Source organism: Bacillus rossius, chromosome 1, assembly GCF_032445375.1.
Source record: "Bacillus rossius redtenbacheri isolate Brsri chromosome 1, Brsri_v3, whole genome shotgun sequence".
In the NCBI taxonomy this organism is placed as follows: domain Eukaryota; kingdom Metazoa; phylum Arthropoda; class Insecta; order Phasmatodea; family Bacillidae; genus Bacillus; species Bacillus rossius.
Genome location: NC_086330.1, coordinates 71,642,433 through 71,669,492, shown reverse-complemented (window position 1 = coordinate 71,669,492; position 27,060 = coordinate 71,642,433). Strand labels below are relative to the sequence as shown.

The window sequence follows — 27,060 nt, the reverse complement described above, 5'->3', positions numbered from 1 at the left end:
ATTTAATAATTGGCGTGCCCGAATTATTTTGTCCATTGCCATCACTGGCACACGAGCCATTGGTCTGCCATCCGTAGCCTATAGAAATTAACTGTTCAGTGATTTCGGCAAAAAAACGGAGATCCGTTATTGCGCATTCCACTCGTTATTGTGGTAATAAACGTAATCTTAATAAAACCATAACCATCATCGGTACCACCAATAACACCACCATAATCAACACTACCAGCACGTACGAGTACGTCACCCGGTGTGGGATTGAGAGCAGTCTGGCGCAGCACGCAGGCAGTGACTTGCAGTTCGAGTGAGCGCGCTATCTCCTGGGAATAACCTGACGAGCGATAGGCGGGCGTGACATAAGAGACCGTGAGCCAATAGTGGCGAGGCGGAGTCAGTGTGTGGCAGACGCGCGGCGCGAGAGCTTGGCCGTGTTCTATGCTCGTGCCCGGGCCGCTCCAGAGGCCCGCCGGCGAAGTCAGCGTCGCTACGAGGCGGCTTGTCGCGGCCAGGACAGTGACACAGTCGCGAGTCGCGACCTGAGGCGCAGGTGAGTGCTGCTCCAGTCGAACAACCTGACAGGTTTTGGCTAAGATTTTTCTTACACGACTTGGAATCTCACAATGTGTGAATAACTGATCTCGCTCTAGGCAGTGGTGGGACCAGTAAGAAAGGGGGTATGAATTCGGTTCCCTTGCAACTGGCTCCATTTGCTTTAAAATAATAGTTTGAAGAAAAAAAAATTAATATTAAAAATACTCAATTTAATTCTAAGAAAGCATAGACTTATTTCAAACTGTTTACGCATCGGACATCAAACATGCAGTGCCTTCCATTTTCGCTAAATGGCCGCGAGGTATCGAATTAGACGTATGACTTAGCGCTAATGCGTGTCTAACGCCTCAACAAAGTAAGAATTCGCGACGTCAAAATTGTTTATTTTATAGCAATCCTGCTGATCACTTTTATTGATGTTACAGTTATTTTTCATCGCCTCCTCTCCATTTTTTTTCCGTGTGTGAGTTTCATTATTTGATATATGTATATTTTTTAAAATTATATTTTCATTGTGTCTTAAAATTCATTCGTTTAATGTAAACGCAAGTTAATATTTTAAGTTTGAGGTGAACTTGTGATATTTCCTTGGAACCAGAACGAGAAACTGCAAGGTTTTGTTGCTGCTGAATCTTTTCACCGTTTCGATAAATTATAAGTTCAAGAGCTTGTCATAGGCCAGTATTCTTAAGCTTTTTTTTTTTTTTTTTTTTAATGTAGAGCCAATTGTGTTGGGGACCGCACTGTATCTTACAAATAATATCATCATAACGATGACTTTCTTCCCACGAGAAATTGTTCATCGTCATGCAAAATGACGAATTTAACATAAATACATTTACTGACTTTTTAATTAAACATGTTTGTATATTATTTAATATCTCTCGCCCAAAATATTTAAGTAAATAATATGAATTTTTGAAACTAAAAATGCTACAGGTAAATCCTTCAAACAGGGTCAGTTGGTGACGCATTTCTCTGGGAGCTTGCGGAAAAAAACTCAGTTTTATTACGATGAAAATATGATCTCTAGACTTGAGAAATCAACATAGCGCCTCTTTAATAGCTTAGTGCGATCCAAATAGCCATATTCCAGGTTTAGTTCATTGATGACACTATTTCTTGTTATTACGACGCAAGTCCGGGTAAAACTTAAATAGTTGTTTTCAATTTCTCGTAGGTGACGATGATATCACTAAGTGTCTCGAACTATGCACTCGAAAACCAAATTTTTCATTTCTGATTGCTATTCGGTCGGGTAAGTATACAGACTTAACATTACAATGTCTGTTCTAACATCGACGATCCCGACGATGATACAAAAATACTTCACTTGGCAGTACTATATAAAGATTATCGGTTAATTTTAACTTTTGTAGGAATACTGAATAGATAATGTAAGTCCAAGTATTCTCAAAAGTGACACGACAAATCAATCAGTTATGCAGAGCGACTTTCACATATTCAAGTCCAGCTAGTTCTGTTCATTAAAACATTCTAATGAAAAAAGTTCGAAAGCAAAAATGTTTTCTAGTGTTCTTATAGAAGTTATTTTACAAACAGATTTTTTTTGCAAAAAAAAACTTAACATAATTCCAAAACTGTTTAACCAAGAGCAACAGTCTGAAATCAAAAATAAACATTTGCAAGTCCATAGAATAATTTGATTAACTCTTCCCTCTTTATGTAAACATAAATACATTTGTAATGATTCATATATATCCAAGAAATTTACTTATAGAAATTAGCCCCTCTAAAATTTACAGATTTATGTAGCATAGCAACATAATGACAAAAATTTTCAAAACCAAAAATTAATTTTGTAATTGTTATGCTTTTGACAACATTCACATATTATAAAACATAATATCCTTATTGTTTTAATTTAACACACATTTAAACTTCTAATAATTCAGCAGAACAGTTGAACAGTTTTTTTTGGGTTCAATATTTTTGTGCTATCATTATTTGTGTTTTTTTTTTTCGTTCTCTTAGTCCATTTTTCTTTGTTTTTCTTTGTTTGTTGACCATATTCATGTTATGGAATATTATGTGGTGTTTATATCCTGTTGACAACAGTAATTTTTTGCTTAATTTGTGTTTTTTGTCTTTTGAATATTTTTTAGTTTTCTTCTACAGAAAAAGTGCTTAGCAATGGCGTATGTCCAAAAGCGTACATCAAGTCTTGCACTCCCATTGCACAAATCTTTCAATGATAATATTTTAAAAAAAACTTAGCGTCAACTCCAACCTGTTTCAAATATTGCCGTCTGATAAACATTACTCTTTCTGAGTGATTGCATGCTCGTATTATAAGAATAATTATCTACAATCATAATCCCCAAAATATAAGTTTATTATGAATTCTTCGCACACTATTAAATACACAAACTCCGAGGCTATTTAGCTATACACCTCTATGATTGTTTCATCACGCGTGAAAACAATAAATAAACTAAAGTACGCGACTTCAGACTATACCACTACTCAGGTTGACCACCTGGGTTAATAATAACAATGAGCATTCAAATAAAGGCGACTATTAGTACGCCCATAACCTAGGCATTCCTTTACTTGGCCAATGTTACAATGCTAATTACATACTAACAACATATTCAAAATTTAAACTACATAGGATACCCAAATGTATTTGTGACAATTTTTTAATATGTCTAGACTATAGGACTATTTATCAGGTTTATTTTGCATGTACCTAGTTAGTAAAGATGTATGTGCTTAATTATAAGTCAAGGCGGAACGCATTAACTTCGCCACTTAAAATAAGGCAATAAATGAATATTAGTCACTTCGTTATCGCTCTATGGAGTCGCAAATATAAAAAAGTGCTAGTGAGAATATCTAGAAAATATAAAAAAATTCAATTAAAAAGATTTTTACGAGTATTTATCCGATTAGATAAAGAGTTTGTATGTTCATACGTCTGATGTAAATCAACTGTTACACAGAAATTACTGGAGTTTTATATGACCTAAGCTGAGTAATATTATAAATTCCGAGTATATTTTAAGTTACAGGGTCCGCTAGTGCATAACAATTTTATCTGATGACTTAGGTTACTTTGTATGGTCCGACGTATAGTGAAAACCTCTAAACATGTGATTAGTTATCCTCTTTCTAATTTAGTCATAATCAAATAAAATAATTACATTCAGTTCTCGAATTCCATGATAACCATAGCTAAGTCGTATATATTCATTCATAAATATATATATCCGCCTAATTATGATATATTGGTGGGTGGTCCGGTTCCCAACTCTTTGATAACACGAGAATCCAAACTTTGTCGTCGACGTATCTCTTCCAGAGTGCCTGTGTTTGCGGATCATGCTGCATATTTCGCAAAGGTAACCCAGTAGCATTACTTTACATCCTGTCTTCTACAAAATAGTCAGAAGCTTTAGGCTTTCAAGGACCTCCTGTATGTCTACACCTTTTAAAGCATTCGTGTCAACTTTATAAGTTAGTTGTCCGGAATCTTGAACTCGATGCGTGTTTTCTTTATATCTATTGTAGTCATTTACATTTCGATCAATAGTATGTTCGTGATACCTTGATCGTTTTTCCTCATAAAATCGCTGGTTTCTATGGTTATTCCTATATTGCCTCTTGCCCTGGTAATTACGTTTATTGCCATATTTATTTCCGTATTGGAAACTAAACTTGTTTAGCCTAGTTGACTTGTCCTCAGGTTGTACCTCTTTCTTTCGATTGTGCCATGGTTGGTATAATGGTGCTGTATTGTTCGTGTTGTTCTCTTCATTCTGTTCTCTATGATAATTACCTCGCTCTACTCGTTCTAACCTCTCATAATTCAACAAATGCTCTTTGAACTCTACAATATTTGAATACTGTTCACTAGTCAGTTGCAGCTGGTATTTGTGAGGTAACTGCGCGAGAATCATGGCTACGAATTCATCGTCCTTTTCCAAGAGGTTATCCAGCCATTTTTTGCTGGGTGGTGTAACACCATGATAGGATCTGTAACTAAGTAATGGTTCTTGTAGACTGTACATTCGTACCAACACGTTTTGGAATATTTTCAGCCCCATTGCTTTCCGATGTCCGACTACGATTCGAATCAGGAATTTCATTATTCCTGGTCATGCATACAGCATTATGTGTACGTAACCCCTTTTCGACTTCCACTACTCTTACTTCCAAATTGAACTGTTTACCCAGCCTATCATTAGTTTCGTGAATTTTCTGATCTTGTGTGTCTATCCGAGTACCTACTTGACTCTCAACATAATTCAATCTGTCATGTACTGCCTCGAAATTTTACTCTATTTAGAGTTCGGTTTGCTCGAACCTCGATTTGAACTGTCCGGTTTCAATCCTAAGTTTATCTATCGATGAATAAAACACCTATATAAAAGACTCGATTAATTCACGGTATTTCCTTTCGAATTTTAGCCCCTCTTGCTCTTTTTCCTGGTTGCATTTTTCCTCTTTCTCGAGCTCTCTCTGTGCGCGTTTTTCCTCCTTCTCGAGCTCTCTTTGTGCGCGTTTTTCCTCCTGCTGTTGGAATAGTTGCCTACCAGTTGGCTAATCATGATCGCGTCGCGGTCGCGCGAGCCAGCAGCTGCCGGGTGGTCCTGCCGCGTACGTCCACGCTGGAGCGGGAGAGGCGGGGACCTCGGAGCGTGAGCGTGTTGGCGATCAGCGCCTCTGACGCAGGCGACAGACTCTTCCCGAGCAGTCCTCGCCTCCGGTCACGCGCATGCGCGCCAAGTGCCGCGGCACACTTCCACGAAACTCTTCAGAAACAAACTTTTGGATTAAAGGCACAGGTGTATGGGTGGCCACGCATGCATTATTACAAGGATAATGCGCTAAGCCACTTCTTGTCTAGCTGGTGGCCTGCGCCATATTTGAGGGGCAATCAAAACATTGTATGTAGTTTCAATATAATTTCTTGGACAAACACCACTGCAGTTTGGCTCTGTTTATCACGGGGAAATTTTTTTTCAAGAATGCAAGTTAAAAAAAATCATAAACCCACAGAGAACAAGCCTAAATCATATATGTCAAACAGATGTACCCAAAGATGTACCTAAACTGTTCGAACCTGATTGATAAATATAAAAAAACATACACTATATAAAATATTATATTTAAATAAAATAATAAAAACTGAGTTTTTTGACACGCATACCAATGAAAATGGTAGTTGTTTTGACTTACGTATTAATTAAATTATTGTTGTTTTGACTCACTCATTATACCAGTCGCTGCGAGTAAATCAGTAGGAACCAGATGACAGAGGTCCTTAGTTCGCCCATTACTTTGGTAGACAGAAGATTGACTATCTTGTTTAAGTTTAATGCATTTTGTAATTTTTTTTCAGAATTTTTGTTTGAGAGCTAAGGATTTTCAATATGGAGATGAAAATGGCCGATTAGATGGCAGACTCTACGATAATTGACTGCCTTGTGATTTAACATAGTGTGCTCTCTTGGGTAAAACAATAAATTAATATGGCTGCAGCGTACAATAGCATACTACAACAACATGGCTGATCCTAGATAGCTGCCGTGTCATTATAATGTGTAACTAATGCATGACTTGGTTATGGTTGGGGGTGGGGAGTCTCACTGAAGACATCAATGAGGAAGGACATGTCAACATTATTTTTTATTTCTACCGGGAATCTAACCGAGAACCTATATCGATTAGGTAAATATTAAATTTAAAAAAATATATTTTATTTTTAAGTTATAATTTAAAGATTTTTAAGATGGCGAATAGGGGATCAAGGTTGAAGTCATGACCTTATATAGGGGCTTTTGGATACAGGCCCTACTTCGAGATATATGGCCTCTCTCTGAGGAATATTCTTAAATAAGCAGTAAAATACAAGTTACAAGTTATCATAGGCCATATTATTAATAAATGCTTTAGAATTTTTTTTTGAAAAAAATTGTGTTTAGGCAACTGAACTTAAACCTTCAAAATATATCTGAAAATCAACATTTATTTTTTATTTTATTTTGAATGTCAATTACAACCAAATGTACTTACTTTTATAAACCGTACATACGCTAATGTAACTAATAAGGTTGAAGTTGATGCTTGCAACTTTGACCTTTCCAAGGTATTTGATACTGTCAACCATTCAACATTACTTCATAAGCTTATAAAATTTGGTGTGTGTGATAAATATTTAGGTTGGTTCTCAAATTATCTTAATGCCCGATGCTTTTTTGTATCAATTAATAACTTTAACTGTTCTTTACATCAATATTCCTCTGGTGTCCCTCATGGAGGTACTCTATCACATTTATTATTTAAAGTCTCTATTGATGACATAACTCAGGTTTTAAATTAATGGTCTGTTATTTGATGACGATCTTAAAATCTAAAGATAGGTTACTTCTGAAAATTGTCAGATACTTTAGCATATTTCTGAAATCTCTAATTATTTTAATTTGGTGATCTCTCAATAAAGAATAAAAAACAACTAAAGTTACATTTACACAAGGAAACTTTCCCCTATTCAGTATGATTACAAGCTTTATAACATAATAATATTAAAATATTTATATAAAAATGACCTAGGCTTGACTCTAAATTATATTTCCATAAACATATCAACTCTTTAGTATCTAACTCACACAGAACCCTAGTCTTGATTAAATACATTACTTAGTATGCATCAGAAATTGACTCATTACTTATAATTGCTTTACGTTAGTAAGAACTAAACTAGAATATGGTTCCGTATTTCGGAACAACAGTGAAAGTGATAAACTTCAAAACATACAAACTAAACTACTTCAAATAATAAATCAAAAGCATTTCTGAAGACCTTTCCTGCCACCCTTAATTGAACGCAGAAAGCTATTAGATTCGCTCTTTGTCCGCAACTGCTTTAATTCAAAATTCAACTGTAATTATTTCCTTGATATTTCTGGGCTCCGAGTTCCTTTATTTATCATTCGTTCGTAGGCATTAATCTGTACTCTGAACAATATTAATGGCATTACATACAGATTGATTCACCATTTTAGTAACGTAGATAAATATGCTAATCTTTTTTTTTTTTACAGAAAGTAGGCATGAAATGTTGTGGACTAGTTTACAAACACACACAAAAAAATTCAATTAGGCCTTGTTTAGTAGTGGTATATAAATGGGCGTCTGAGCGCAGGGTGCAGGGTGTGTTGCCGGTGCCGGGGTCAGCCATCTTGGATTACCTTGACCCCAGCGGCAATTTTGTATCCGCCATCTTGGATCCACCATTTTGTTTTCTAGAACTTTCCGCAATTTTGAATTATGATGTCACACTTGCAATTGCCATTACGGCCGCAGTATTGAAAATCTCTATTTATTATCTGATTTTAATGAAACAATTAAATTTATAAAAAATTAGGTAATAAAATTTTATAAAAAATATTTAAAATACATACACATGTCATGGAGTTTTCTGTTTGAACCCAGTGAGGGCAATAAAATAAAAAAAGGACGTCAGATCCTTTCTCCACAGAAGCCGCCGGCAGACTGACCTCCCATCACTAATGCCAAGGTATATAGCGACAGCTTGTATGACGTCATGTCCACCATCATTAAAATCTGAAATTTTTAAGCTATAAAATCAGGATTTTTTTTTTAAAAATTCATAAAAAAATTAATTAATACAATTTTAATACAAATATTTAAAAACACTGTTGCAAATTTCGTTTAAATAAGTTGGCCACTGAAGTTATTTTAGTTTTCCTCTCTTAAATGTTACGTAATAATATCATAATTATATTTTTAAACGTTTAAAGGTTAAAGTGATTGCCACACATGCAAATGTCTCTAGGCAAATGGAAACATTCATTCTGACACGTGACAAGTTTTTTCGAAACTATATTTGAAGCAAAGCTTCATATACTGTTTATTTAACGTTAATTGAAGAGCGAGAGATGGATCTGACGTTACTTTGTTAAACCCAGAAGACGACGGTTATGGTTGGGACTTGGAGCTGTAAGTTGTCAACAAGTGGAGACTACTAACGACAAGGCCTTCACGGGACACAAGAGTGACGCCTCAGAGACCCGACACACTTCTCTTACCCACGAGTGTCCTGTGCGCTAGTGCACGATGTCATGTTGTCAAGCCCTGATGGTGCCGCGATCGCCGGTGTGGCAGGAGATACTTACCCTGACCAGAGTCAAAACTTGAAGTATATTCTCTCGTGGTATTTGGTTACGTTTAGTTTGAACAATACGTAAGAACTCGTGCAAAAGAAATTGCATTTAGAATAATTATCTTGGTTTATCACATTTGAACAAATCGACTGTCACATAACTTGTAAAAGATTTATTTAAACTTCAGTTTTTGCAGTAAAACTTCTTTACAGTCGGATGACTCATCGTAGCGTAACGAAAAGAATGACGTTAAGGAGTGTGGCACACGACTTGAAGAGGGGAACGGGAGGAGGAATAACAAATTACGTGGAGAGTCTACTGCAAGTGACGCCTAGGCACTTGTTTAAGGGGGTATGATGGGCATGAACTAAGTTTTATTTCCGCTGATTTTTTTTAGTAATATTGTAGATGGTGCCATATTAAATGTATAAAAATAATTAATAACATTTATTACATAAAGCTATCGCCTTATTTATGAAATTATAATTCATTTTGCAGATTTCTAAAATGGCTTTAAAGAAAAAAAATTCTGTTATATTTTACGACTGAGCCTTAAACTATGCCGTGACACAATTTATGTTTTTTTTTTAAATTTGTATAGATGGTTCAAATGGCAACTTCCTGTTTTTAAAAATAGGGCTTCTTAGTAAGTATTTTTCATGCTTGTCACAATTTAGATAAAATATTACAAACACAAAGCACCCTTCAATCTTTCTAGATTATAAAACTGCTGATAAAATCGTCATAAGTGAAACAGGTGACCAGATGGAAGCGTTGACAATAAAAACTACGTCTTTGTATTTTTGACACAATGGTGGATTGGTGATAGTTGCGAGCTACAGACCACCAGAGAACTACGTGCAGCGAACCTAGTAGAGGCAGTCGGAAACACGCTGTCTCCGCCGGTCGGCGGCTGCGCGCGGCGGCGGTTATCGGTTTACTCAAGGCACGCAGATAACCGGAAGCAATATCAATATTCTCACGGTCTACACCCGCTGGTCACAACGTACGTATTCTGTGTCTTTTTATATGGCACGACAAAACTGCTTAGCAGTTTTTTAATGGCAGTCTTAGTTCATTAAGTCAGTGCAAATTGTGTACATGTTAGTAGAATCAGTTAGTTTTGCAGAAGCAGGTTTTACGTGCTATTATCTTGCTTTTAAATGATATACTTACAAATATAAAATGGTATTTAGTTAACGGTAAAAAGTATATAAATGCTTAGTTTAAAAATTTATTAAGTGTTTGAGTGATAAATATATAACAAATGTTGAAGACAACTTAAAATGGTTTCATTCTTTCAGCCATACTCTTGACAACTGTTTCAAACGTGACACCCGGACAGTGTGAACTTTGCAAGAAAAAGATTTCATAAATGTATTTTTGATAAATGAATTTAACTATCTATCAACAATACTGAACAAGTCAATGCCTAAAGGGGGTAAAACACAAGCAGAGCTTTAAAAATGCTTTCGATTTTCGCGCCATTATTTTTTATGATTGGGATAATGTGCTTCAATTGTTTGAACATCGTCTTCTACTTCAACTTCATTCAGAATTTTTTAACTGAATTGTTTGTTGTATATTGTTTTCAGAGCGGGTACCACTAAGTTCTTTTGCAATCAGCTTCTCAATTCTTCAAAACGAAGTTCCTTGCTAATTATCAAGCTGGTTTCAAAAATACTATCCTCGTCAATGTTTTTATGAGTTCAACTTCGCTCGCTTCTAACCTGGCAACAAGATGAATGTGTTTGCACATGTTAAACTTAAATTGCGAATCAATGCAAGAGCACACTATGCATGAATGCATATCTTATATCTTACAATATAAGCAACGTAAACACGTGCAGGATTGTTGACAGATCGGTTTGATTTCGTAGAGTTTATATCTGCTATTTGACTGAAACATCCATGTACCATCTTCACAGGTAACGTCTGAAGATAACAACAATGAATTATGAGTTCTTTTTCTAAGAAGTGTATGTTTGCTGATTATTTTTCCTTTTAGATAAATAAAACGGCCATAGAGTTTATCCCTCACAAATGTCTTGATATGCCCATCGAGTTTTTCGGGTTTTTACCTCCGATGTAAATTTTTTTTATCACTCCATGCATTCGTTCCAGGTGCATGCTTGTGCTGAAGCCTGCGTGAAGACGATGGTAATAAGCCCAAATGGTAACGGATTATCTGTACTAGTTTTTGAAGTAAATGCCAAATTATCTGGTATCTGAATCACTCTGCAGGTCAATTAAAGCTTGTTTGAGCAGAAAATAAAATGCATTCTTATCTCGCTCTTCGAGTAGTGTTTGGAGGAGCTTGTATGTTTCTACTTGCTTCTAGCGGTTTCTTACTTTACAAAGGGTGTTCTCCCGGCTCGATCGACATGCCACGTAAAAAACAAGCGACATTTTGGCAGCTTTATTACTTTCATCCATGCATTGTAAACAGATTATATATCTTACATGAATACATTTGCTTTGAGTGAGACAATAATTCTGTTTTTAATAATTGAAATAAATATTTCAATATTATGTACATCTCTTCTATTATAAAACATGAATGAGCAGGGAATACCTTGTAGCATGTCATACAGTACCAAAATCGTTGTCAATTCAAGTCCGTACGAATTGAAACAACGTTTATTCCAAAAGAATATATATATATAAATAATTACTCCCATACTTCTTGAGCAGCCCCTGTTGCGCTTCATTCATGATTATAAGAACAAAATCTTTCTCCTGTACTTGAGGGAATGTTTCTAAAAGAACGACCTGAGATTTGTGAAAAAAACTACGGTTACTGCTGCCTCAATCTCACGAATCCATGATTCAATACTCGTGCAGTCGTTGTGACGTACAGCTTTGGTTTTTCAGATGATAATGCTATTCTATGTTGAAAAGATCTTTCCTTCTTAAAAGGTGCATAAGTTCTATTTGGTCGTTGGTAATATAATACATAGTTTCATTGAGTACAATGTCAAATGGAATTTTCAAAACTATCTTACTTGCAAAGTCCGTCTCTCAGATTCGGAGAGCCTTAAACGTTCGAATCCGGACTGGTGGCCAACATGTGTTTTACAAAATAAATTTGTTATTTTATTTGATTTGAATGTTACTTCAATTTTTGTAGGACAGTGACCATTTATTTGATTGGTTTACAACTTTTTATCGCATCTCTTGTCTTTACTTTCCAACTCAAAATAACTATCGCGAAGGTAAACAAACGCCATATTTGAAGAAACATCTGTTTTAAATGTGTATTTTTGACCACCATAACAAACTCCCCAGCATAGTCTTTCTCTTTTTTCTTCTTCCAAGCATAAAAATTCTTTTCATTGGAAATTTCAAGTGATTATTTTATGACAGGAATATAATGCTGCCTGGTACTGTTCTGAACAACATCGTCCTTCGTTGTAAATCTGTCAGGACAAAGCGGGCATTTCACACGAAAATTTTCGCCTGGCTTCAAGTGCTTTGCTTCTATGTGAAACTAGAGGGAAACATTTGAATCACTTTTATAATCGCAAATATCACAATGCAATGCATGATGTGAATATGAGTGTATTGAATTTATGCGATGTGTCACAGTTCTGTTGTGACTGAAAGTCTTACTGCAAATATCACACTTGAACACAGTCATCATGCATAACTGATCAGATGTGAGCTACATGAAAACTACTGCACACTCAACGAAAAAAAGCTACCGGACACAATGACCTTGCAATTCCTACAGTAAAGACAACATTAGTTTGCAACTTGCACTTAACAATTGGCAGATAATGTTCCATACGAAAAGAGTCTTATCGAAACACAGCCACTGAAAGATTCGCAACATAAACCGCAGTAAGACAACTACTAAAGAAACCGAAACAAACTCCAGAAAACACACCAACATTCCCGCCATTGATTTCCACCGCCTCTTTCTAATGTTCAGGGACTCTAACCCTCTCTCCAGGAACTTTTATGTTCACCTGGAGTGTATTCCACCACCCCTTTTCCATGTTAGGTGATGATATTATACGTCCTCCCTCCTCAGGGCTGTTTTTTTTTTTCGTCAGGAGTGTCGAGGGTGGCCGAGCATAGCCGAGGTTAGCCGAAGGTTGCGGCACAGTTGTCAGCGGCTGGACAGAAGTACCTGTAAACCCATCTCCAATGCTTCTCTACTATACTGGTTCCACTCCCCTTCCCAGTCACGACTACATCCTGTCGGTTCAGTCCGTTCATAGCAATGCTCGTTGCTCCAGGAGGCGAGGGTGGCCGAGCATAGCCGAGGTTAGCCGAAGGTTGCGGCACAGTTGTTGTCAGCGGCTGGACAGAAGTACCTGTAAACCCATCTCCACTGCTTCTCTACTCTACTGGTTCCACTCCCCTTCCCAGTCACGACCACATCCTGTCGGTTCAGTCCGTTCATAGCAATGCTCGTTGCTCCAGGAGGCGAGGGTGGCCGAGCATAGCCGAGGTTAGCCGAAGGTTGCGGCACAGTTGTTGTCAGCGGCTGGACAGAAGTACCTGTAAACCCATCTCCAATGCTTCTCTACTCTACTGGTTCCACTCCCCTTCCCAGTCACGACCACATCCTGTCGGTTGAGTCCGTTCATAGCAATGCTCGTTGCTCCAGGAGGCGAGGGTGGCCGAGCATAGCCGAGGTTAGCCGAAGGTTGCGGCACAGTTGTTGTCAGCGGCTGGACAGAAGTACCTGTAAACCCATCTCCAATGCTTCTCTACTCTACTGGTTCCACTCCCCTTCCCAGTCACGACCACATCCTGTCGGTTCAGTCCGTTCATAGCAATGCTCGTTGCTCCAGGAGGCGAGGGTGGCCGAGCATAGCCGAGGTTAGCCGAAGGTTGCGGCACAGTTGTTGTCAGCGGCTGGACAGAAGTACCTGTAAACCCATCTCCAATGCTTCTCTACTCTACTGGTTCCACTCCCCTTCCCAGTCACGAACACATCCTGTCGGTTGAGTCCGTTCATAGCAATGCTCGTTGCTCCAGGAGGCGAGGGTGGCCGAGCATAGCCGAGGTTAGCCGAAGGTTGCGGCACAGTTGTTGTCAGCGGCTGGACAGAAGTACCTGTAAACCCATCTCCAATGCTTCTCTACTCTACTGGTTCCACTCCCCTTCCCAGTCACGACCACATCCTGTCGGTTCAGTCCGTTCATAGCAATGCTCGTTGCTCCAGGAGGCGAGGGTGGCCGCAGCCATGTTCCCCGTGTGGGCCACGCTGGTGGCGGGGCTAGCCGCCGCGCTGCTGCTGCTCTACCGCTTCTTCACGGCCACCGCCGGCTACTTCGAGTCCCGCGGCATCGCCTACCTGCGGCCCACGCCCTTCTTCGGCAACATCAAGGACCTGCTGCTCATGAGGGTGTCGGGCGCCGAGATGACGCTGCGCTTCTACAACCAGCTCAAGAAGCACAGGTGAGGCAGCGAACAACTAGGCGAGGCGAATCTGGGGCCACGTCCCGTCGAATACGAGGTCATTACAGACTGTTTCACACAATAATAAACATCAGTGATAGTAAGACAGATTTGGGCCATGGCCTAGAGCAAGGAAACCATCCTAGCATGATTCCGGAAAACCATGAAAGTCAGGATGATCGGTCAGGGGAATATTGGAAAATGTGTGTTAACCCTGCGCCATATGTACAGGCTGGAATGGAAATGGCAAAATCAGCTAAAACCAAATGCAAGAGTATATAATATATTTACTTTGATATAAGAGCTGAAAAAAAGCATTTAATCAAAATAAATTTAAAGAAAACCCATTGCAGATTGGAAGTTAGGCAAACCTTAGTAATTTCGTGATAAAACTCTATTTTATGATAATTTAAATGGTAGGAATAATTGCAAGTCAATTGTTAATATGTCGGCATAAAAAACACACAAAATTTTAATACTATTGATGTATTTTAAATTTTACTTTACTAATATTGTTATTTATAATTAATGTTTTCTACAAGTATATATACTAGGTAATTTCGTAATATCCTTGGTAATTTTGTGACAATACAATGATAATTTCGTGATATTTTCTTACTATGTAAACTATATTAAGGAAAAATTTTCAAAAAGATGGCATTAATTTTAATATGTTAGTTTTGAAGTTTTGCACGTTCATTTCCTTTATTTATTCCCAAAACACACTTAAAAATTATTTTAACCAGTTCTGTAAATTAAATAGTAAAAATAAAACACATTTTCTCAATAGAAAATTATTAGAACATAGTTTCAAAATTGATTAAAAATTTATTACAACAATGAAATACATTTATCTTCTTCAAAATTGCTCTTACATTCTTCACACTTGAATATGTCTTCATCAGCATCATACAATATTTGACTTTTAGTGTGATACCAAGCCAAACAGAAACCACATTGAACCCATTTGGCTACAATATTCTTCCTTGCATCGTCATTGTTAGTGTTGCCACAAACTACACACTTGCAGTCATCATCTCTCTCTCCTGCTCTCCAGAATTGCTGGAAGTTGCTTCTTTGGTCTGCATGTAGTAAAAGGATTACCACATTTAGTGAATAAAAATAAAAACAATAATATTTAGTTTTGTAATCTACTAAATTAAATTTAAACTGCATATCTTACCATTTTGTTTTTTCGCTGTTGATGGTTCTCCCTCAGGTGTATTCAAGCATTTTGCTCTGGGATCTCTCTTAGCCATGTTTGTTCCATGGATCTTCCTTTCAGTGGCCACTGCTGGCAAAGAAAGTAGATAGTCAACATCTTCAATTGGTTGAATTTCTAGCTCATAGTTGTGCCTGTTAATTTTGATGTAGATATGACCTATTCTGAAATAGCATTGGGAACTAGTGGGCAAATGTCTATCTTCTTAAAACTGGAAATTATTGTTTCAGGGCTAAAATCACTGAAATATACTGGTTTCAATAATCCTTAGAATCAGCATGACTTGGTTTGTGCGCAGGAGTTCCTTTCATGTGTCTATTGGGACTCTTCCCCCAAGTTTGCTTCAATGACCAGTAAACTCCTACATTCATTGGCTGTTAAAGATTAGTCTCTTGTGAGGCAGGAATGTGAAGAGGAAAATTATATTCTCTTTCGCAATATGTGAAGCATGGAAATCCATTAGAAGGACAACTGGTCTGTTTGGTGGGATGGAGTTGACAGAGTGCGAGAACTACTCAAGAAAGAGATAAATATTGATCTAACCCTTTGTTGCAAGTCTAATTAAACTTCTTGGGGTGGCATCCATTAACAGATCATCATTCTTCCTAACACCCTTAAATATAATCATGGGTGGCCCTCAATTTTTACTGGAATTCACACACGCCAGCATGGTGTGGTTTTCACCACGATCGGCATATGTTCTCTTGTATACATATTTTTTCCAATCACTGTTACCACTTTAAAAGGCTTAACAACGCACAACAAGCCTGTTTCGTCGCAGTTTTAAATTTTATCTGGACAGTCATCGATTTACAGTTTTTTTAAGAAGGTCATCCAGGCTTGCTAGTCATTGATGATTGATCTGTTTTCAGTAAAGTTTTCTGGGACACGAAGTGTCAAGCCATATCGAATTTTGAAGTCCTTCCACCACCATTCACCTGCTGCTTCTTTGCCACTGTCGACTGATGAAAAGGCGTTTCTTTCCAGAAATCACTGCAAGTTTGTAAGCAAGTCTACGAATTTGAATGACGGTCAACCCCAAACCAAGCTCCTACATTGTAAGATTATATTTTTCAATTCTTTGTTCTAATTCAACTAACAATGCAAAAGGTTTCACAAGCTTTGGTAAACAGTGTCCCAAGTGTCCCAAGTGTCCCAAGTCTTCTTCATCCTTGATCCTCGTAATAAAATATTTAAGAATGGACCAAGGAACGTTACATTATTTCGATGACTTTTAACAGAGTAAATATTTCTTAAATTCGTGTAGCCTTGTAGTGGTCTTGATTGTCATAATGTTTATATTTTGTAGCCATCTGACCTACAAGAACAAACAAAACGTTAGTTATCAACTAGTAATGCATGTGTTATAAAATCGAAACGTTTAGGCTCCTAAATAAATTTCTTTTTAAATTCAAAGTCAAACAGTAAATCATTTGCTTGATTATTTAGGTTTAAATTAAGTAATACATTTGTGATTACACTATATCAAAATATTGAAATATCATGTGGTAAATTCGTGATACCTTAGTTATTTAATGATACCCTAAATGTATGTGAAATTAAATTCAAAGTGTAACTTTGAAGCATTATTTTCGGTTAGGTTATTAAAATAATCAGAATTAATTTTTACACGGTCGTTAAAAGTTACCAAACAATACAACGAAAGACACAGAACAATATCTCCTCCTAAAAGCTAAAACTATTATTTGAGTTGATAAATGTTTGGTTTGCAAGAAAAAATATATTAACGGACATGCCACGCTATCTACCAACAATCTTTCGAACTGAAAGAGAAGTTGGTTTTTCCGTGAGCGAACGGTTAAAATATGTCACGAACTTACCACTGCCACGAAATTACCCAGGTTTATCCAACCTGTCCTTAACCCATGTACTTGGAAGAAGGCACACGTATGGTTTGATATATGTGACTGGCGTTGGTCCTATAGGAAAATAGAGGAAAATACCCACCATTGTTGAGCTGACAATTTGCTTCCCTAAACCAATTTATTAAATTTTATGTATTTATGCATATCTGCTTATATGTCGGTATAAATATTTGTATGTATTTCACAGGTGACAAAAACAAATATTAGTGGTGAACCTTTGGAGCCACATTTTTGCAAGAATTCAAATTTTAAGAGCATCTGGCGTGTAAATAATTTTGGACTGAGAAAACAGTCAACACCTTCAGTGTACCGGGTCGTTGGTTGCATGGATCGCTAGCGCGACGGCTCGTGTGGCAAGGGTCATGTATTCGATCCCAACACTCCAGTTTGCGTTCAATTTGTGAGGAACAGTTTGGTAGCCAAGTGATTTGGAGTCCACGCGACATGTTTGTGCCTTCATTACAGCGACCAGCATTTGAACAGTAATGTGATTACATCAGATCATTTTTTTACACTGCAACATGTTGGTTGTTTGGAATGCTGAGTTGCGGAACCTGGAAGTTTATCATATATGTAAGGCTTTTAGTTCGACTGTTTGTTAATTTGGGATTTAAGTCCCGGGTTCGATCCCATGTCGGGTTGGAGACTTCACACTTGCGAAAAAATTCTTTCTGAGTTCAGGAAAGTGTGATATATCGCCCTACACTTCCACACTGCAGAAGGTTATGACTGACCACAATCCAATAAACATGTCATAAGAACCCAAGTACCACCGCTTCTTCCACAACATCACCTCTCCTAGGGGTTATCACGCTCCGGATCGAGCAATAAAGGCCGAAAAGCAAGGCACTGATTCATTAACCATCCCATTACTTATACACGGAGTTGTTAGAAAATGCAAACATAAGGTTGTCATCGCAAGATACGACACCTATAATTTTATTTCCAATTAAATAAAAGTTAAAAGTATTCGTAAAAATAATGTGAAATTAGTTTTGGGCTCAAAGAATTTCCTGCACAGAAAAAAACCAGCAACTGTCTAAATTTTTCAATGACTAGCTTTTCAAATAGTTTGTCATCAAGCATATATCTTCATGAGTAGCGGATACAGGAATTTTTTCGTACAAATAAGAAAAAAAAGGTGTGTTAAAAAATTGAAAAAATGGGAAATATGAACACAGTTTATTTAAAAAATTTACATTACTATTGACACGAACACACTGAAATATAAGCCTCCATTAGTACCCGTAGGTGACGTGGCTTCTCACACAGTAACATACTGTCTTCACTGATATTTTACAAATTTCTTCATAACATGAATCTGTCATTGATCTTCATGCAGGTAGTCGGAATACAGCCAGATAATGTTTTAATTATGAAAACAATTCATGTAATATTATTAATGTATTTTCTAAATCAATTAATAAGGTTTTGCACTTTTTTACGTCTTGCTTTTATTACCTGTAGGATGATACACCAATGGTGTTACATTCTGTGCATTAAGTCCTATTATTGTTCAAAGTTTTTTTTGCTTGGATAAATTTCAAGGTTGCTTTAATGTAGCAAGATTAAAACTTCGTAAAATAGTCACAAAAAATAGGAAACATGTTATGTGTAACTCGGGTTCTTATGACAAGACTAATCGTCGAAGTTGTGGCCGATACGGCGTCGTGCTCATGTGTAACGAAATGGTTTAGCAAAGATTGTTCGTGTCCAACTCTGGTCAGAATCATTCATTTATGAGCACCCAGTCGGTGCAGGAGTATTTTGGAGCATCCTGTATGTGGTGTAGTGCCTTTTTGAACTGGCTACACACACAACGAAAACTATGCCCCCGGCTCTGGATGATAACCAAAGAACATAAACAGCAATTAAAGAACTGATTATCTTACTCGCGCACTGTATCCCTACCGCCGAAGTAGCATAGCTCCTAACGATTAACTCGTAATGTAAACAAAATTTAGGAAATAAGTCGTACCTACATAAAATTAATTGCAGACAATATATTTATTTCGAAATATTAAAAGTTGCCACATGAATACTGTATAAATACTGTATGAGATATTATACCAAGTTACATGGCCGCTTTAACACAAACAATTTTTTTTTTGTAAATTAAGGCCCTTATTCCAGGTCTTAAAAACAATAAAATTGTTTGTATACAATATCGATACGAACAAAAATAAATTTTAAACTCAAAAAAGCGTACCAGATACTATTTTTTATGAGCGTAGTTACTGGAATAGAAAATATTTCCCCAAAAACTAACAAATTACATGTTACCCATATGTCTTAATTAATATATCTTACAGGTTAGCAAAATAAAAAAATAATAATGTCCAGTTAAATTGTAATCTTCTACGAAAATATTATACAGTATTTCAGAAAAAAACTTTCTTTTTGGATCTCGTGGTTTTCTAGGGCAATTCTTTTGAGACTGACGGCAAGATAAATGAAACAGAATTAATGGAATATGATGATGAAATCGCATGCTCAGCCACAAATTGTCTGAGAGGAATGAATGTTCATTAAATATTCCTTTAAGTCCAAATATTGAACTGTCCAAACTACAGAACAAACAAAAACCCACAGATCAACACACTGCCTTCAGGGCAGGTACATGACGACTAAAGCAAAACCCTGTAGTGACCACCGAGTTTCTTCACCTTCCAATAATACAAAAGTCCACACATAAGCCACAAGCACCAGGCTTTACTCCCGACCACACATCTCATCAAGAGCTAGGTTTAGCCAGCAGCAACAAGTGTAATCTGGCTGCCCCAAAACTGAAGAAATCCTCATTATGAGGATGTCTCTGAAGAATAACAGGAGATTCTTTCAACACTCCGCCAATAAATTAGCTGTAACCACATCATGTAGTGTAATTCTCTTCATGAAATTAAAACAGACAGTATAATTAACACTGGCACTTCTTGAAGTAAGAGTTCCTCCTATTGCACCAAGTCCCATGTTGTCACAATTTGGCAACATAGCACACAGCATGGAAGAAACTGAAGGGAAACATAAAACAATGTAAAACTCACTATGACTTAGAAAAAAAGACACAACACAGGAGACCTGGTATCATTCATAATTAGTTATTTCATCCCTGGGTCTAACAGACAATCGATCAAGACCTCTTATTAATAAAACTCATCAATGAAAATCAGTTCTTTCCTAAAAAAAAGCATACTTATCTATTTGCATTGGTTATGGCCAAACCATAACCATAAACAAACAGAGGATAATGCACGCATTAACTTTATCTCCATGCTAATTAGTGAAATTAATTATAAACATTTTCCATCAGCTAATCTTCCACTTAACGATAAAGCCCCACTGGTGGTTTCCACCGAAGATTGCACTTGGGATGAGATTGCATCAGGTTTGGTCATTTGTTTCTTGGTCAAAATAAATTTCATAAACAACAAGAATAACATCCCAATTAACAAGATAAGTATGAATACAGTTACACTTATTCCCAAATATAATTGAGTTACATCGTCCAATGCCGATACCATTGGCCAAGTTCCGATTCCCACGAGATAGGGACTCTGCAATAATAAACAGAATGATACATCTTATTACTGACAATGACATACTTTGCATATTATTCACAATAATACTAGATACATTTAAAGGATTCTTATAGTGTATAGGTTCTAAAGTGTTTATAAACTTAGAGTGGGAAAATTTCATTGTGAAATAAACGAATCCAATCTTCTTCCAGTCATTTAAAGAGGGAAATACAGCATGGGTTGACACAGTTCAAGTGAAAATATTTATCTTTCGTATTTTAGTCCATGCAGCGGGACATTAAACGTGTAACAGCTGAAATTTAGACTTAGTTAATAAATCACAAGGATAAAAACTCAATAGTTTTAAGTTCATGATTTTTATACAAACGGCAATTACAAGGCGCCTCTAAACAAGAGATCCAGGAATGTGTCCGCTATTAAAAACTAAACATTAATTGTTATTCATTAAACATTTCAACACTAAACTACCAGAATGATTGGTTAAGAATTAACTTTCAGGTCTTCCTTGTGTTATCATTAAATTGGTTTTTGAATGACACCCGAAAGCACAAAGGCCACTGCGTTTTTCGACCGTAACTTCCTGAATAAGAGCCTTGGGACATAATAAACTATACAGAGTGTCTCCTGAAAACCTGGGTACAAAAAATTAACCCCCCTCATATGGTAGACAATCTAAAAAATTGTATCCTTGAATTGTTACTAAATGGTCTCCATTAACTGCAGCAAAATTCGTTTTATTATCAAATGACGAGTATGGTTTTTCCATCGAAAGGGTACTGCCACAAACTGAAACGACTGTCAAAAAGAGTTAAAAAGAACAATATGTACTTTAATTTTTAGTAACGAATTTTTGTTATACACATGACTCCTACAAATAGGCAAATTAAAGTATAATTGTGCACCTGATACTGTAGGACAGAGGTTCCCAAAGTGTGCGCCGTGAGGTGCTACTTCTCTCTCTTCTCCGGAAACTAACTTACTTATATAAACAATCACAATGCATGCACCACTCGCTGTGTTCGCCGGTACTCTCGCTCGGCTTGTATTCGGAAATGAGATTGCACAATTCAGTTTGCAGGTTTGCACCTCTATTTAACTAACAGCCCATGCGTCCAGCAAACGTAAACATGAAAATCATCTGATTTGGATACATTTCCTGGAGCCTCCAAAATGTGCTATAAAAACTGTGATCTCTGGTCAGCTGATTTACAATGTTTACAATATGGGAAACTCGGGTTAATTAACATTGGTGAAGTGCGAGACACGTTATTGCATTGCTCTCTAGCTATTTCCCACTCCTCGCCGCTAGATGCCACTACTATACTAGTCTCGCGCACTTTAAAGAAACGTAGTAACACTTCATGCTGCCAGGTTCGCTGACATTACTTGTTTACCAGTATCCTATATCGTCATATTAAAATATTTGGCTGAATGTACAGGCTCTTAGTTAAGTAGGAGTTCCAACCCACGAGCCCGCGAGTGTTGGTTGCTTTTTTTTTAATTGTGTCGCTTTGTGTTTTCGTAAAATGTTAGTCGCAAAATATATATATATTTTTAATAAGCAAGTAAATGGTTTAAGTGAAACTGATCAACCATCACCAAGTCGCGGGGGAGTATAAAAAGCGGAAATATCGCAAATAAGATGATAGCAAATTTGCACTTTGGCTTTACTAAAGTAGAAGTAAACAATGAAGAAAGACCGCAGTGTGTGCTGTGTTTGAAAATTCTAGCGCTCGAGAGTATGCTCCCAAGTAAGCTAAAGCGACATGTCGAGACCATTCACACTACCGTGGTTGAAAAATCTCACCAATTTTTTAATAGGAAGTGGAAGATTTACGAAAACAATATAAAAGTGTTCACTCAACAAGCCTTAGTATCCAGCAACGCACTGCTAGCATATTTCAAAGGGGCATACAGGATCGCGAAGTGCAAAAAACCTCACATTTTTGCGAAAGAGCTTATTCTACCGTCTGCTATCGATTTGATTAATTTTCTGGTGGGAAAATCGCGGTACCTTTATCTAAAAACGCTATTAATCGAATGATCCATCGTATAGCTGAGAATTCCAATGATCAATTAATAAAGAAAACAAAACGCAAGAAATTTGGTCTAAAATTCAATGAGGCTACTGAGAGTAATAAAGATGTATACCTTGTTTGTTACATACACTTTCTGGATGAAAAAAATGATCGTTGAAGACCTTCTGTTCTGCAAACATATTATTGAAAGTGCAAAGGCTCATGACTTCTTTGAAATTCTTGACAGTTTATAATAGAACATGATTTGGATTAGGAAAAGTGTATCGGTGTATGTACTGATGGTGCTCGATCAATGTCTGGCTGCTATGGAGGATTACAAGCGCTTATTCGCAGTAAAGCACCCTGTGCTGTGTGGATCCATTGCATCATCCATATGGTAGTACTTGAATCGAAGTCGATGAGCTATGAATTGAATATGATATTAGAACGTGTCGTATATATAGTAAACAACATAAAAACTAGGCCACTGACGCCAGGTTGTTCAAAAACTATGCATGGACATGATAGCGGAACACACGGCCCTGCTATACTACTGTAATTCACGATGGCTTTCACGTGGAAATGTCTTATCCCATGCATTCGAGTTACGTAAAGTAATTCAAACTTTTCTGCAAGAGGAAAATCATGAAAACTCCAGATACTCTGGCGAACCAGACTTTTTGATGAGACAAGCATATTTGTGCGATATATTTGACAAAATGAATGCCTTGAATCTGTTTCTACAAGGCAATAAGATGCATATCTTAAAGCTTTTGGAGAAAAATTGTGTCATTTAGGAGAAAACTGCATGTGTGGATAAGAAAAATTAATGAGTATAGCGCTTAAGATTGTTTCCCGAAATTGCATAAAAACGCGGCCTCTAATGAACTCGTCTCACAAGACGTGCTTTCCCTTTTCATGGAACACCTAACAAATCTCACTGAATGGTTTGAAAAATACTTTGTGAAAGATAATGTCGAAAATTTATCGTGGATTTAAATTCTTTCCATGCTCAAGCTCCACCAGAATTCACTTCGAAAGAAGAAGAGTGTCTATTGTACTCTCTTGTGACAACAGCCTTAAAACCAAATTTGCTTTTTCCGATTTAGTGGAGATTTGGATAACGGTCAAAAATGAATACCGAACTCTAAGTTCAAAAGCTATAAGGATTCTCATTCCCTTTGCAACATCTTATTTATACGAAGCCGGATTTTCAGTTGTAGCTATAATAAACAGCAAATATCGCTCAAAAATCACTTTGGAGCAAGAAATGAGATTGGCAGTGTCAAGCCTTATTCTGCGCTTCGAAAAAAATGTATTGAGATCAGCAAGCTCACTTTAACTTGACACTAGATGTTTTAGTATTTTTTGTAATAATAATATATTCTTGCGTATATAAATACCTATGTAATCCTCATATTGTAGTTGTTTTCATTTTTGTGCTTAGTGTCATAAAAATATATTTATTATCTTTTTTTCCATTGTACACACATTTCGACTAGGTAGGGCACCGCGACAAAATACTAAACCTGTAAGTGCACTACGAACTGAAATAGTTTGGGAAACCTTGCTCTAAGAGCAACTTATAGCAATCGTTATTAAGAATTGTGTCCCACATTTGTAATTTATCTAATTGATCTGGTATAACTAAGATGGAAGGAATTTTGTAAGAGCGTCTCTTGTCCAAAATTTCAATTATAGTTAATGCATGTGCTTGTTTAGCCAATTGAGCTGATTACAGTAATTGATTGGAAAGAAATGACCTATTTACTGAACCATGGCTCAAAATATAATAAACTTAGTTTCCGAAATTCTTAAATGTAATTTTTAAGATTTACAAATTTTGTTTGAAAAGGTTTTAAAACGGCCATCATGGCTTTATTTACAACGTAAACTGTGTTACTTAAATTAGTGAGGGCCATATGAGTATCAAAATCTTAGTTGATATTTTACTCAAATGTTAAAAATGTGGTATTCATTAAAACAAATTCTCCAACTTGCTAATAACAGAAATGTTACAACACCAGTTCATAAAGTCTCCTATACAATTTAAACCACATCCATCTCTCACCCATGAACTGTAATCAACTAAGTTTTCACTTGCAGCTTCATATGATGTAGTAATTGACATATAAGAATAAGTTAAAACATATTTTACTTTCTTAAAATTACTAACTATTCCTTTCACTGGAGCCGTTTGACGGGCATTGTTATTCCTTTATGTATTTCGGTTATCTGGAGAGGCCAAGCGACTTTAAAATTTTTCGGGTCAGAAGAAGAGTACAACGTCACCTAGTGTATGGGTTCAGAATGAGCTTTAGCGATGACACCAGCACCAGCGCTCCTGTGGGTAGCTGCTGAAGAGGGATGCCACCAGCAAAATCGCCAGAACACCCCAATACACCAGCATCTTGTTAACAGAATACAGATTCCGAAGAGGATCCTGTAACCATTCTTTTCATATTAGTTAAATACCAGAGTAAAAAAAATTAAAGGACAAAACAACCTTTATCAAAATTAACTGCATTAGACTCGCAAGGGTAATTTCACTTTATTTAACTTATTTTCTCTCTTCACTAAATTTCACTTGTAATACATGGTCCACGCCAGCCATGTTAAAAATTAATTTCATCTCATTGATCATTTCCCTTCTTCATGGGAAACAACTAACTTCTCAACATCTCTCAATAACTTTACATTCCCTCACTCAGCCAAACACCAATGCATGAAAATCTCAATAACTCCACAGTAAAAATAGTTTCTCTAAGTTTCTAGAAAACCTCCTTCCTAATTTATTGACTTAAGTCTCATCTCACCGTAGTTCACTAGGGTCACTTCCGTCAACACAAAATAAATAACTAGTTCCTTATCCTTCATAGGGGTATTAAATCTCTGTCCCTGTTATGTACCTCCAATTACACCTAAACACAAAATAGACACTCAGCAAAAAAATAAATGTAATAGTAAAACTATATTGTTTCCTTCATTCTTTACACACTACCAAAGTCAATAAACAGATTGCTTATGTACTCATGCACACTGAAACTCCCAGTTGTAAGACAAAATAAAACAACTCCTATCTTTCTTAGCCATACACTACTCTTATGGCCTTCAGATATTGGATGATCGTCCACCCAGCCATCGTTCAAGGTCACTGGACGAGGCTTGGTTTACACGGAACTCGTACGCCAATAGATATCGCGACAGCACGATCCTCCATTGTTAGTAATTCAAGCGAACCAACACACAATTCCCTATAACAATACTCAAACATACACTAGTTTAAAGTACACGCTCACCACAGTTAAAACTCATGAGCCTGTAATGAAAATGTAAAATTCAAATTGTAAATAATTTAGTGGCAAAACAATTTAGCTGGATGCTCTTCTTTAATTTTTTGTTATCGAATAACTCAACACTGTAATTGTTCCACATAAACAGCAAAAAGAAAAATAAATAAATAAAAAACAGCTAACCTTTAAAAGTTCTTTACCATCTTTACATAGAAACTTTCGTTGAAAATACCCGAGGTTAATTAAAATCAAAAATAAACACACCGCCTTCACTGGTTTCCTGGAAAAAAAAAAAAAAAAATTGTTACTCTTAAATAGGCACTCAGAAAATAAATTAAAAAATAGTTAATTAAGGTAAGGTTAGTAAGAATTATATAACAGCTTGCTCTCCTTCTTCACTTGTCTACTGAACTATACAAGGTTATATCAACAGGTAAACACAATATAACATTTTTCAGAGTATCAGAAACCCTATCGAAAAGAATTATCCAAATCTCAAACCATTTTGTCACTATGCAAGGTGGTGGAAAATATCTTTATGTGCGTGTTTCTCTCTACATTTTAGTTTTTAACATGTATCTATTATTTAATTTAACCAGCAAACTTAAAATGTATTTTTCTCATAAATTTGTTATACTGCTTGTTTAGATAACTATAACTAAGGTTTTTCTGTTTTAAAATTTTTGTATAACTTTGTAATTCCATCGCGCTTAAAAAATTAATTTAATGAATACATATCTACAGTCATAATCAAATAAATTATTTTCCCATTATTCTGACTAATTTAAACATTATTTCATTTATTAAGAGAAATGAAGTATTTTAATAAATAATTTGTAGGCTTCAACAGTGATGTCAGTTTAAAAATATATATTCCATTTCACATAAGTTAAGTTTACGATAACATTCCTATTCAAAAATTGAAATTTCCTGATTCTTACGAGCTGAAAATTTAAGTGTGAGGTACTTAGCTAAACGATTT

The 27,060-nt window shown here is 36.4% G+C and overlaps 1 protein-coding gene across 3 annotated transcripts in view; it reads left to right on the top strand.

Moving 5' to 3' along the window:
- Nucleotides 1-27,060, top strand: part of LOC134537508 (probable cytochrome P450 6a14) — a 73,800-nt gene that overhangs the window by 24,323 nt on the left and 22,417 nt on the right. For 2 of the 3 annotated variants that reach the window (XM_063378024.1, XM_063378033.1), the window contains exon 2: nt 13,885-14,120. In XM_063378024.1, the coding sequence (XP_063234094.1) occupies nt 13,906-14,120 (215 nt within the window). In that variant the 5' untranslated portion in view covers nt 13,885-13,905. Of the gene's footprint in view, nt 1-264; nt 548-13,884; nt 14,121-27,060 lie in introns of those variants that run through there. The other variant, XM_063378015.1, reaches the window with a different exon arrangement.